General features: G+C 51.4%; 4 protein-coding genes across 4 annotated transcripts; 3 read left to right on the forward strand and 1 right to left on the reverse strand.

Moving 5' to 3' along the window:
* Positions 1–296: 296 nt before the first annotated feature.
* Aud_001204 (carnitine O-acetyltransferase CAT2) lies at positions 297–2411 on the forward strand (the record flags this gene model as incomplete). The annotated part of the gene is made up of 4 exons (XM_043286704.1): positions 297–389; positions 452–497; positions 558–2220; positions 2279–2411. 4 exons carry the CDS (start codon positions 297–299, stop codon positions 2409–2411), a joined length of 1935 nt encoding a protein of 644 aa, XP_043142639.1.
* A 1336-nt stretch (positions 2412–3747) lies between these two features.
* Positions 3748–4912, reverse strand: Aud_001205 (uncharacterized protein; the record flags this gene model as incomplete). The annotated part of the gene is made up of 3 exons (XM_043286705.1): positions 3748–3887; positions 3996–4431; positions 4496–4912. The coding sequence occupies 3 exons, from the start codon at positions 4910–4912 to the stop codon at positions 3748–3750; spliced, it is 993 nt and encodes a 330-aa protein (XP_043142640.1).
* Positions 4913–9153: 4241 nt separating this feature from the next.
* Aud_001206 (putative MFS multidrug transporter) lies at positions 9154–11103 on the forward strand (the record flags this gene model as incomplete). The annotated part of the gene is made up of 3 exons (XM_043286706.1): positions 9154–10612; positions 10674–10718; positions 10793–11103. The coding sequence occupies 3 exons, from the start codon at positions 9154–9156 to the stop codon at positions 11101–11103; spliced, it is 1815 nt and encodes a 604-aa protein (XP_043142641.1).
* Positions 11104–12679: 1576 nt separating this feature from the next.
* Positions 12680–13238, forward strand: Aud_001207 (4a-hydroxytetrahydrobiopterin dehydratase; the record flags this gene model as incomplete). The annotated part of the gene is made up of 3 exons (XM_043286707.1): positions 12680–12877; positions 12935–12997; positions 13059–13238. The coding sequence occupies 3 exons, from the start codon at positions 12680–12682 to the stop codon at positions 13236–13238; spliced, it is 441 nt and encodes a 146-aa protein (XP_043142642.1).
* Between the last annotated feature and the right edge of the window lie 391 nt (positions 13239–13629).

Consider the following 13629-nt stretch of genomic DNA (forward strand, 5'->3'; position numbering starts at 1 on the left):
TTACGACTATATGCCTGACATGTTCTGGTGACGGATAATACCGAGCGTAAGAGAAATACATGTAATACATACCAGACCAAGTACCCATAGTTACCCACCGGTCGGCTGAGAAGAGATTCCCTCCAGCCGAGGCAACTTTCGAGTGTGTGTCTGTTGGCTTCTCCTGTTTTAAACTTCTAACTTCTTCCTCGCTTTTTGGTCATATCATATATTTTCTTTTCTGCTCCTCAAAATATACCCTTCCCCTCGATCTTCCTCTCTCTCTTTTCCCATCTGTATCACTCACAGTCAGAGGGATGTTCACGGCTTCTGCTCGAAGCCGTCTCTCCACCACTCTCACACGGCCTCGTCTTGCTCCTACAAACTCTCTCCTTGCGCGCTCTGCTACAGTAAGATTCGCGAATTCCGGGGAAAGCAAGCGTTGGAGAAGCTAATTGAGTGTGTGTGGCAGGTTCCCATCATGGCTCCTCGTCGCAAAGCTTCCTCAGTTCCTGAGGGTGAGTAATCACATGCGCACCTTTTTGCTACCTTGACTGGGCGGGACTGACTTGTCGCAGGATACGTAGAAGATCTCTCCAAGGGCAAGATGCTCCGATTTGAAGAATCACTCCCCCGCTTGCCAGTCCCCTCATTAGAAGAGACCGGCCGCCGTTACCTGAAATCTGTCCACGCCGTGGTTTCCGAGGCCGAGTACGAGCGCACCAAGAAAGCCGTTGAGGCCTTTATCCGTCCCGGTGGTGAGGGTCAGACTCTGCAGGAGAGACTGCTGGCCCGCGCCGCCGATCCAAAGATCAAGAACTGGCTCACGGAATGGTGGAACCACGCCGCCTACCTGGGCTACCGGGACCCCGTCATTCCCTACGTTTCCTACTTTTATTCATACAAGGACGACCGTGTGCGGCGGAACCCCGTCAAGCGTGCGGCGTCCATCACGACCGCTGCCCTCGAGTTCAAGCGCCAGGTAGACGATGGCTCACTGGAGCCCGAGTACATGCGCAAACTGCCCATGGCCATGAGCTCGTACGAGTACATGTTCAACTGCTGCCGTATCCCCGCCGAGGGCGCCGATTACCCCCAGAAGTACCCCGCCAAGGAGAACGAACACATTGTGGTTGTGCGTAAGAACCAGTTCTTCAAGGTGCCCCTTGTTGTCAACGGGGAGCGCCTCAACGTCTCGGAGCTGGAGAAGCAGTTTGAGCGCATCTACCAGATCGCGCAGCGTGCTCCCCCCGTCGGCGTTCTGACTGTCGCCAACCGTGACCTGTGGACCGATGCTCGGAAGAAGCTGCTGGCAGCCAACCCCGCCAACGAGCAGGCTCTGCGCGACATCGAGTCCAGCGGCTTCGTCGTCTGCCTCGACGATGCCACCCCCGTGACGCTGGAGGAGCGGGCTCACCAGTACTGGCACGGCGATGGTACCAACCGCTGGTTCGACAAGCCCCTGCAGTTCATCATCAATGACAACGGCACTGCCGGTTTCATGGGTGAGCACAGCATGATGGACGGCAGCCCGACGCACCGCATGAACGATCACCTCAACAATCTCATTTTCAACAACAAGATCGATCTCTCTGAGAAGCCTGTGCGCTCCAACCTGCCCGATCCCCGCCCCATCGAGTTCCACCTGAACTCGGAGGTACTCGAGGCCATCGACGCGGCCTCCAAGGAGCACCGCCAGCAGATGTCCGCTCACGAGCTCAAGGTGCAGTCCTACCAGGGATACGGCAAGGGTCTCATCAAGAAGTTCAAGTGCAGCCCCGACGCCTTTGTGCAGATGATCATCCAGCTGGCGTACTTCAAGATGTACGGCAAGAACCGCCCCACATACGAGTCGGCCTCGACCCGCAAGTTCCAAGAGGGTCGTACCGAGACCATCCGTAGCGTCTCTGACGAGAGCGTCGCCTTTTGCAAGGCCCAGGCCGACCCCTCCGTCCCCCGCGAGGAGGTCGTGCGCCTCTTCCGCACAGCCCTTGCGGCTCACTCCAAGTATACCGCCATGGCCAGCGATGGTCAGGGTGTTGACCGTCACCTGTTCGGTTTGAAGAAGCTCCTGCGCGAGGGCGAGAAGCTGCCCGCTCTGTACGAAGACCCCGCCTACGCCTACAGCGGCTCGTGGTACCTGTCGACCAGCCAGCTGAGCTCCGAGTTCTTCAATGGCTACGGATGGAGCCAGGTCATCGACGACGGATTCGGAATTGCTTATATGATCAACGAGAACAGGTATGTTCCATGCCCCTTTCTGTCTCATTTGTTTTGCAATTGCTAACGACCGCTACAGCCTCAACTTCAACATCGTCTGCAAGCGCCTTGGAGCAGAGCGGATGAGCTACTACCTCAACGAGGCGGCATCTGACTTGAGGGACATGCTGATGCCTGACCTGCTGGCCGAGAGCGAGAAGGCCAAGCTGTAAATTATATTATTTCCCTGTACACTCTTAGATTATACCTATAAATGGCATGACTTCTTTTTTTCCTATGAACGGTGTGACTCTAGTAATCTACAATATAGTTGTAGCAACATCAATCATTGAAATTAGGCAGTGGGTGGCCGCCAATACTGTGCAGACTAGCCAGTACATCACCGCCTCTGGGGATTCCACGCGCCGTGACGGGGAGAGCGTACGATAAGACACTCATCTTCCCCGGCTCCGACGGTGCTCTACAGCCCACGCTCTAGACCGGGTCTAGATTGCTTTATCTTTATCTTTATTTTTATCTACTCGCGTCTGCATGCAGCTCGAGTCACGGATGCTCGCAAAGTCGCATCATGCTTTAAAGACTTAATGTCGGCAAGGGCGAAGCGGCATACATACAGTGGGTTCGAGGCCTAGACCATGGCTCAGCGGGTTGGGGTGTTTGCGGCCGACGGAACGGATCAGGTTGCGGTGTGGTGCGGTCTTTCGAGCAGCCGGCTGAGGTTGACTGATCCGGCTGGGGAGAGGGGGGAATTGGAATGGGTTGAGCGGCTGGGGTTTGTATCCGGGGCATATCGATCTGTGTCGCTGAGTCTAGGTCAAGGCCAAGGTTGTGGAGGGTGCACTCGGCAAGGAGAGGAGAGTTCGCGTTTCCGAGGGCTTGGCTAGGGCGTATGGTCGACATGGGTCATTAGGATAATGATGGCTGTGTCGGTTGAGTGATTGGATGAATAGGAGCAAGAGACTTCTGCCAACGAGGTGGGATTAGTCTGTCGTGGGAATGGAGGACAGAGCGCGTAGTGCCAAGCTGGAGTCAACAATCTGGGATTCTGAATTTAATTACAACTGATCTCGGGGATGCCTACAGTAGCCGGCCGACGATCACGGTGTATGCGCTCTGCATGCAATAAGAAGATAGTAATGCATGCAGAGTTCGCCAAGGAGACTCTAGAACGATCGACGACCTGCCTGCGTGGACAGACACTGCTGCCTGGCAATTATAAATCCCTATTAACGGATAAGAACCGCCCAATAGACAGTATGGGTAGCCCGAAAAGAAATGCGAGGAATTTCTGTGGTGCTTTGAGCCCTTTATTGAGTGGTGACAGCGAATACATCCATTGGATACACAGATAATCATAGGTCAGGGTATCAATGCACGTCAGCGGAAGGGGAACGGAAACACGGAGCACCTCACACAAAACTTGGCAGTTCGCCGGTTCTGACAATGAAAAAAAATTTTCGGATCATAAGACACGCCGAGAAAGTGTAAGCTAAAAGTGAAAAAAGCGGATGGACAGCCGGCAGCGCATCCATGCCTTGTGTTTCCCAATCAAGACTTGTTCGTGGGCTCAGTAGCCGACCCCACACCGGCAGATGCATGATGATCGGCGGCTTCGGCCCCCTGTGTGGCAGGTGGCGCACTCTGCTCCGGTCGGGTACCAGAGGTGGTCAACTCACTAATATGTCGTTCTTTTGCTTTGTTAGCGTTCAGATCTTCAGCTCCGAGCATACATAGAAAATGAACAGATGCCGAGACTTGGCAGACATGACAAACGGAGAGAAAAAGAGCAGACAAACCTAATTCACGTATACGCTGGCGAAGCATCTGGTTTTCGCGATTGAGCATGGAGGCTTCGGCTTGGTAGAAAGCCACCTCATCCCTGCTACCCCGTCGGGACGAGGTCTCACTGGTGCCTGCTACCAGGTCCAACCCTTCGGGCCCGCGGGACGAGTCGGCCGACGTTCCATGCAGAGAAGCAGAAGGTAGCGGCCGAAGTCTGGGAGAAGCAGTCTCGCTGGGAGGCCGCGACGCTCGGTGGCTGGACAGGGATGAAGGAAACTGAGTGGATGTGCGACCGCTACCAGCTGCAGGAAGTGGTGGTATTATGGGGACACCGACAGATCGTTCAGACGGTGGTGTGGAATCTTCAACCGCTGCGCCTGATTGTTGCTGCTGCTGCTGGAGGTGTTGTAGTTGGGCTTGTTGATTCCGAATCATCTGCAACAGTCGGTTCTATTGCCCAATCAGCATTCATAGCCTATTTGCGTTTTAGAGGATAGCGCATAGATAATCATACCACTTGCGCTTCTTGTTCTTGCTCCAATTCCTGGTGGAGCTCCCCTAGAGATGGAGCACGCTGGTGGTGCGGGTCGCCTGTAGCAAAAATCGGGCTGCCTCCGATCGTGGGACTTGCCGTGCGAAGTGCATGGCTGAGGGAGGAACGGTGCTCGGCTGAGGGAATTTCGGACTCGCTCAGGTTTGGGTTGGTACCTGTGGGAGTACGGCGGTGCTCTGAAATTGACAACCTTGTACGAGGTGAAGCGCGTGACGACCGACGGGACAGGTCCGTGGCACTAGTATTGTTGTTCATGGTGGTAGATGACGCTGCAGGGGAGACCGCTGACACAGATTCGGAAGTGGCGGGGACTGTCCGTGGTGGACGCGGGGATGAGGGGGAACGGGATGGTGGAAGAGAATTGAGATCAGGAGGCATTCCTTGGGCTGGAGAGGTGGTAGGGCAAGCCCGGGAAGAAAGATGAGTGATGTGATACAATGACGATGAGGATGATGTTAATGATGATGAATACAATCACTGTTCACTCGATGTGTTCTGGTTATGATGATGCCGCAACCAGAGCAGCAGCTGTTAGTCAGTCACGCTATTCTGAATTCAGCCTGCTGCGCCACAGCTTGACCATTTCTGACTTCATTGTAGGGCACATGGTTAGGGCTGAATATCCAAGCCACATCATGGTTGTATCAACCCGCTCTCTTTACAAAGCATCAGCACACAATATCAGAGCTTCAGAAGCTGATAACTTCGGAATCTTCAGAGCTAAGGTGAGCAAGATCGACCCCGACTTTCAACTGAGTGCCAGATAACCAATGCTGTATAAAAGCAGATTAGTGATGCTCATCGCCTACGGTCTCAACGGAATCAGCCAGACCACATGTGCCTGTTAGCTGTTCTCGTTGAGATAGAAAGCCCAGAATCCAATACACTGTGGTTTGACCTAGTGTCCTGAGACTGGAATGGGCAGTTCACTTGTGAGGCAAAGGATCAATAAGGGAATTTACGCGCATATGCTGACCTCCTTCCTATTTCCGTAGGCAAGACCTGAGAACACGATCATTTCTACATAGGATAATTCGTGGGGTTACCAGAATTATCCAAGGCTGGTATATGCGGTCGGAAGTATATGCCGTAGAATGCAATGACAAAGTCCAGCCGGGGCCTCTTATGAGGATGGACAAGGCATGAAGCCCGAAAAGTTGGTTCTGGTTTTGCCGGAACGATGAGCTCAACGTGATACTGTTGCACTCTCAAAAGCTTGACTAGATTCTTTCTGTGTCAACGGTCAACGAGGACATCATAGTCTCTAGTCAAAGCCACGAACCTCACCTATGCGCAAACTACTACTGCAAGTCAGAAGATCAGGGACAGAACTTAGGCTCTTAGGGAGCCGGAAGGTTACAATTGATCTCTTGAAAGTTCAGACGGACTTTATCTCAATTCGACAGAGGAACGCCACATGACTAGGATCAGACGGCGGTGAGCTTCGAGAAGCCCAATGCGGCGTCTTCGCGATAACGAATGTCACAGATATACTCTGAGTATAAATCTAGATGTCAGCCACAATGCGACCGTAGATCATGGTATCATCAACTATTTCGCTCATACATGACACGAAGTTTTGACATAAAAATAAAAAGGGTATTGTCAGCTGACTCCTGGAACATGACTTACACATTTCCGGAAAGCAGAGACATTGTTATCGACCCCGTGGGCAACAAACTGGAGGAAAGCGGAGTGGAAAGTGAAATGAGACCTGACACCTGAGGCACCACAGTAGGAGCATCAGAATTTAGAACGTCGGTAAGTTGTGAACTCTGAAGTCTGAATTTCACAGTTCCAGCCGATACCGGCCTCCGCTGCTGAATTGGGAATAGTGATGGGGCCAATGACCCGCAAGCGGACCAGTCACGCAGCCAACCACCCATTGAGAGTGCCGATCAGCCAAAAAGCTTGAGCCTCGGATCCGTCGGTTTAGAGAAACTGGCTGATTTCTACTGTGTACTTTGACCTCATAAGGTGGACCACGTGACATGGACCGATTTTGCTTTCCTCGTGGGCGTGGGTTTCGGGGATTTTTTTTTCTGAAAGGATGTGGATGTGAGGGGAAACGCAATTGAACATTCCCCAGTCTCCAAACCTAAGCTTGAAGTAAGAGGGGGTGAGAAAAACGTGAAGCCCTTGTAGATCAGCGAGATGGGGCCGGGGTAACGTGGCTACGAAGTAAGGAGTGTCAAGGACCCCAGTGAACAGCAGAATTGATACACAATCAGAACTGAGTCTGGTTCATGATGGGCTTTGATTCTTCTAGTGGGATTGAAGCTGCATTTTCGCCCTAAGCCCCTATTATCACCTTGGCAACAATCCTTGACTGAGCGATTTTGTCATGTCGTACGGGCCTTGTACAGAGAAGAAACTCGTAACCTGGGTTGACCTGGACAGTAATCTTTGGATCACCGTTTAGGCAAACCAATTTCATGATTCTACTGAGCGAAATTAGCCTATGTCAGGCATCTGAAACTGACACCGACAGTGAGAACATTCCCATGGGTTTCAGAAAGACTGCATGCTGACTCCATGCGCTGCATTGAAAGGGAAGAAAGTAACTCAGAATATCAGAAGGCCCCTACATGTTCTCGTGTGATCAATCATGGAATTACCTTATCCTTGCCACTTAGTATTGCCGTATGATCTTTTTACCTACCTACCTTAACAAATGTACCTTTAGTGGATCCGATCTGCTTATTGCCAATTGAAACGTCACCGTCCGAGGTGTTCGAGAATACTACTTACTGCATCGCCAGGTTACTACGAAAGCCTCCTACGTACTTATGCAGGCGACAGGATTGTCAATACCTGACAATGTTCGATGAAATATTCTGGAAAGTAAGATATCTCACGATCAGGCCAGAAAATCAACTAGTTAGTTATACAAATGCATGACTAAAGTTTTCGTCGTAAACCAGTCCAGGTCCTACTTGGGAATGACGATCTGCGTAAGAGCCGACAAGGAAAAAAGGGAAGAAAAGAGACCCTGACGTCACCCACGGTTACTCCGAAGAGAAAACACCCCACGAAACTAAGGAAGACCACTGCAATTGGACAAATGCCATGGATTACTCCAGTATCCAACACCGTAGTATCATGATTTTACGCACGCCAACATTGGTCGTCTCGATGTGCACGTCTTAATTTGTTGTACTCCGGCAAGTCTTAAACTCATCCTGGGAAATTCTGGCGGGCTAAGCCTCGAAGAAAGTTCAAAAGATCGCCATTACCCGACCGCCTCGGGAAGCCACCCCAAGAATGATCCATGAGCACGGCCAGCCAACTATCCCGACCCCTTGCGTCAATACGGGTCGCTAGGCTCTTCATTGTCAGTCTGTACACTGTAGATTCTGTCAAATCCATTGTGAACGAGACAAACGCTGCAGCAGAGTATTTCTGCTCGCAGGGTTTGACTGTACTGTAGGTATCCCTTCGGCGCCGTCCCATGGCTTGGCCCCTTGGTTTCCCGAAACGGGCATTCCTGAAGCTGTCGGCCCAGAGCGGCTTCTGTTGTGGTACTCTTCCGGCTAGCACTCAACTTCCGAGTGGAGCACCATAAATCAATGTCCAGTTGCGGCCATCTTCTACTTGCCCGTGGGGTTTCCCATCGCCGTTTTCCTTTGGCTCAGATGACGAGGGGCAGACGCTGACTGGACCCTGAGGTTCCCAGACGTCCCATTCGAAACTGATGAGGAAGGACATTCTTCCTCATCGGCGTGGCGAGTGGGTTCGAATCTCCAGTCCTGATTCGGTATCCGGCTGCGTCGGTGGCCCAAACCATGTTCAATGCGCAGCTTTCTGGCTGCAGTCTCTGCGTGAGAAAAAAAAAAATAATTATTAATTATGCAAAGGAAGGGGCGAGCATGCCTGAGAAGAGATAAATGATTTTCTGTAAAGGAACAGATGCAAAGTGTGGGAAAAAGACAGGATTCGGCAAGAGACGTTCAGCAAAGCCTGATAAGTGTATTCTGTTCTTAGCAGTCTTGTAACCTGAATGGCTCATTAGAGTAGATAAAAGAAAGTTTGGAAATTAACAGAGGAGCCCCGTACTGACTTACCCCGGGTTCTCTCCATTGGAAGGGAAGTAAAGTGCAGGCACAAAGTGGGCTTTGTCCATGGGTGGTAGAGTAGCATCAGGTATTTCCCCGTCCTTTCCCTTTCTGGGGTTCCTGCCAGCCCACACAGTATAATATAGATAGCCTGAGGCGCCTCTTGTTGACCGCATTCATACTTCTTCTACTCTGTTAATTGACTGTTGTTTTTCTTCGTTCCTGTCCTCTCCCACCTTTTGATCTGCACACCTCTCTCCCAAACCTTTACTTACATTAACACTTCGCCGACTCTTCGTCTTACTTCTCTCACACAACCACTTTCCAACTCGTGAGATAAAGCGTCTATCTCATTGTTTCCCTCTTCCTATTCCCCCTTCAGTGTTTACTCTGCTTATAATCCCTTCTGTCTACATCTACTGCTTGTGATAGCCTTGCTAAGTCAAAGATCTCTTGCTTATTAAAGTAAGTTTACATTGTCTACCTAATGGTTGTTACGTGTTCATACCTCTAATCATCTTCTTAGGTTTGTGATACGCGAGATACAGAGCAGGCTATCTCAAAATGACAGTGCCTCCTCCCTCTGAGGGGGTCATGGAGATAGAAGACCCGCATCTTCATGAGTCTGAGGCCTCGTCCTCAACCCATGCAGACCAGGGCATTGACCCATCGTTTGAAAAGCCAGAGCCCACAGCGGCAGATATTGAAAATGTTGAAACTGTGGAAGCTCTAGAAGAAAAGCCTTCGAGGGCGGACAAGGTTATTAAAGAAGCAGATTGTTACGACGAGCTGGGGTACTCCTGGCCGTCCTGGAAAAAATGGACAGTCATCAGTGTGATCTTTCTTGTCCAGACTTCCATGAACTTCAACACCAGTCTGTATTCCAACGCTCTGACTGGCATCTCTGAAGAGTATGGGGTCAGTATGCAAGCTGCTCGTTGCGGTGCCATGATTTTCCTCGTTACTTATGCCTTTGGCTGCGAACTCTGGGCGCCCTGGAGCGAGGAACTCGGACGCAAGCCAATTCTCCAGGCAAGTTTGTTTCTCGTCAATGCTTTTCAACTTCCTGTGGCTCTTGCTCCCAACTTTGCCTCCATCATGGTGGGCCGAGCCCTGGGTGGTCTGAGTTCTGCTGGTGGCTCCGTTACCCTGGGAATGATTGCCGATCTATGGGAGGCAGATGATCAGCAGTACGCCGTAGCCTGCGTCGTCTTTTCTTCTGTTGCAGGCTCTGTCATCGGTCCTGTCGTCGGTGGATTCGTCGAAGAATACCTTCCTTGGCGCTGGAACATCTGGATTCAATTGATCTTCGGAGGAGCTGTTCAGCTCGCTCACCTAATCTGTGTTCCGGAGACTCGCACGACGATATTGATGGACAGAATCGCTAAGAGAAGAAGAAAGAATGGAGAGGATATATGGGGACCTAACGAGGTGCTTGAGTTCCGGGAGCGGTTTGCAATGCGGGAAATCCTCGCCACCTGGATCCGCCCCTTCAAGATGTTCTTGACCGAGCCCATCGTGCTGTCTCTGTCTCTGCTGAGTGGCTTCAGCGACGCTCTGATCTTTATGTTCATCCAGTCGTTCGGTCTTGTTTACAAGCAGTGGGGCTTTGGCACGGTTGCACTCGGCTTGTCGTTTCTACCCATCCTAGTTGGGTATTTCATCGCGTGGATATCATTTATCCCAGTCATTAAACGGAACATCAAAGAGCGACGTGCTAAGCCTCAGGATGAACGAGCCCAATACGAATCTCGCCTGTGGTGGCTTCTTTATACCGCTCCTTGCCTGCCCATCGGGTTGATTGGTTTTGCTTGGACCAGCCTGGGCCCTCCAGTCCACTGGATTGGAACCATGGTTTTCTCTGCCATTGTCGGCATTGCCAACTACAGCATTTACATGGCGACGATTGACTACATGGTCTGTGCCTATGGCCCTTACTCTGCGTCGGCAACCGGTGGAAATGGCTGGTCTCGAGACTTCTTGGCTGGTATTCTTACCATTCCTGCCACACCTTTCTTCGAGAGTAAGTTGCCCTGTCCACTGATCCGCCTTATGGTTACAGCAGCTGACAGACGTTTTCACAGACATTGGCGGCGATCGTCACCTTGAGTACGCATCTACGATTTTGTGTAAGTACTTCTGACACCTTCAATCTGTTTCTTCTGCATCCCAGAGACCGAAACTGATCTTGACCTTTCTATAGTCTGCATCTCATTCGTCCTCGTCATTGCCGTCTATGTCATCTACTGGTGCGGTCCTTACCTCCGCCAGCGCTCTACATTTGCTCAACAGCTGTCGATTGCTCGCCACGATATCGAAGTCGACCTCAATGTCCGACAGTTGTCTAGAATACCCACTAGCTCTAGGGCAAATTCTCTTGCAAGATCTCGCCAGGATCTTCGAATCCGTCAGGCCCTTGGAAGCCGACAGGGCAGCTATGTAGCATCTCGTGGTCCGTCTCGCGCGGGTTCTCGTGCTCAGTCGCGCAGAAACAGTATCTCCATGGCGGAATGAGCATGACTCGCAACTCCACAACCGAGCGGCCTGGAGCCGATGGGTATCCGAGGAAGCGTTGTCGTTGATGTGTATCATGGTCGTAGTGATGGTCCACAGTGACACAGAGGGGTTTCAGGCAGCACATGCTTTATATGAGCCTTGTGAGCTTTGCGCCTCTACTGTTCGTTGCCTCTGTGAGCAATTTTCGTTTCTTGAGCAGGGCCGGGCTTTGCAAGTGTTATTTCTTTTTTGTTTTCTTCTTTTCATCTCCGCCTCTGGTGGAAGGCCTTGGTGCTAAAACTTGCTCGTGTGTTCAGACTGCCGACTCTCGGAACTCGTTTGCATTGCACCCTTGCAGAGTGAATGGCGGCGTGTGGTCGGTCGGTACACCCGAGTCAAACAGGCGTCGGCTTCGTACCATTTCGATGGCCTTTTAATTGTATCTGGGATTTCTATGTGGCTTCAGCTTCTTTTTCTTTCTGCGGGCTTACGAAATCTTTTGTTTCAACGGTGGTCTGTCTTCTCTATGCTTGTGTCGTTAGTGAGGTGGATGTTTACTTTCTAGCAAATGTGTCTCCACGGCGGTACCGAAGTAGTTAGCGAGAGACTCCTCGGCTACTGGTGGCTAGTGAAAGAATCCGACAAATGATGATGTTCTTTTTATCGATGCTTCAAGCGACCTGTAGCACGGTCATGCCTCATATCGACGTAATCCGTTAAAAGGGACTCAAGCGCGACTGCACTTCGCGATGGGCGGAAGAGTAGGAATCAAGGTATGACTCCGGATGCAGGCTCGATGCGAAGGGACCCGTACAGAGGAGCAGTTATTAGAGTTATGCACATTGTTAAGGTTACCACTCTGTCTCATGGATCTGTGGCTTGAGAGCACCTTAGGATACCGGAGGTAGTATAACCCTATCAAAGCTAGGAGACAGGTGATCTAATAGGAATCAAGCGTCATTGAATAGATAGCCGGGTAGATGATTGTACGAACTCCGCAATGGAGGCCAGGCGCATCTACAGAGATCGCGGGAGCGCCGGAGGTGACTTCCACGGCCTTTTGATTTTAGGTTAACCTTCTGCGGAGATTGTGGGATAGATCAGGCTCGGAGGTTACATCCGGCGATCTCTTATCTTGGGGAGTCGAGGGACTTTTAGGGAGTGCACGTAAAAACCTGCCTGATTCGGGTGAGGATGAGGCTGTTCTGCAGGAACCATCTCTCACGGTGCTCCTTGTCCGTGGGGGTGGAGGAGGCTGAGGCTACCTTACCTACGAGCATCACGTGACTGTTCCGTCCTGCGAGGTGTGTCAACTCCCGTTGTCGATGTCATCTTCTGGTAATGACGAGCAGGTCTCGTAAAGTTTTGACTAAATTGTACCTCGAGCATGGAAGCAGCGCGGGGAGCCCTGCAACGACGAGTCCGAGCTTGCATCTCTCGTCCCGGTATTTTATCTGGTAGAGTCATTTATCCATCCTTGTTGTTGTCATCGTCGTTGTCATCATCCTTTTCCACGCGGAGATCCCCCCGCACGACGGTCTCTCCGCTCCTCGGCTCCGCGCTCCGTGAGGGGAGACAGTTGCTGACGCCCGTGATGGCCGATGTGGGTTACTCGACTGCTGCTGGTCCTTCTGAGGAGCAGGAGCAGCCGCAGGTGCGGATCTCGCCGGGTGAGGATGCGGAGCAGGTCCAGCAGGGATTGAAAGCGTTGCTTGAGAAGGGGTGGGTGTTGGATGGGGAGGGGATGGGGATCCAGAAGACGTTTTATTTTCGGACTTATTTTAAGTCTGTGGTGGGTTTAAGTTGTTGTTCTTCTCGAGGGATTAGGGAGGCTGATTGTTTGGTGCAGAGCTTTATGAATGTGATTGCGTCGCAGAGCGCGATACAGAAGCATCATTCTACCATGACCGTTGTAAGTTCTTTCCAGCTGAATCGGGAAAAGGTTGCGATATGCTAATGGTCTGCGGTGATAGAGGATTGGAAGTGTGGATGTGCATTGGACGACGCATAATCCGCGAGGGTTGTCGTCGAAAGACATTGCCATGGCGCAGCATTGTGACGAGGGAGCACAGTTGATGGGGGCTGTTGCCGAGGCGCAGGGGAAGAAGTGTTCGATGCCCTCTGTGCCTTTAATGGGGTCTCCTTCGCGTTGAGTCTCCGAGGCATTCATTTCATGTATTATTCTGAACAAATTGCGTATCTCTCTTGAAACAATGATTTGACCTGTCAATTGTGGCTTCACGACTCAACCGAATCAAGTCAAGTCGCTCAAAACTGGAAGCGATATGATACGACGATACGAAACTCGTGATGAACGACGATCCGTTGACGTTGATCGCCGTTCCTCATTCCTTTAACGGAGTATGGACTGCTGCAGTCTGCTGCGTTCCGTCACCTTGTACAACCTGCGATCTGCTGCAGACTACTCCACAGGTCGCCCGTTGTCAATACGTCAAGGGCCGCGCAGTTTTGTTCAGGTTCACTACGAAACTACGAAGAGAAGAGAGTTCCGGTACTCCCATTCCGTAGTAGGAACTATGTTTT

Source organism: Aspergillus udagawae (assembly GCF_001078395.1).
Source record: "Aspergillus udagawae IFM 46973 DNA, scaffold_1, whole genome shotgun sequence".
Lineage (NCBI taxonomy): Eukaryota > Fungi > Ascomycota > Eurotiomycetes > Eurotiales > Aspergillaceae > Aspergillus > Aspergillus udagawae.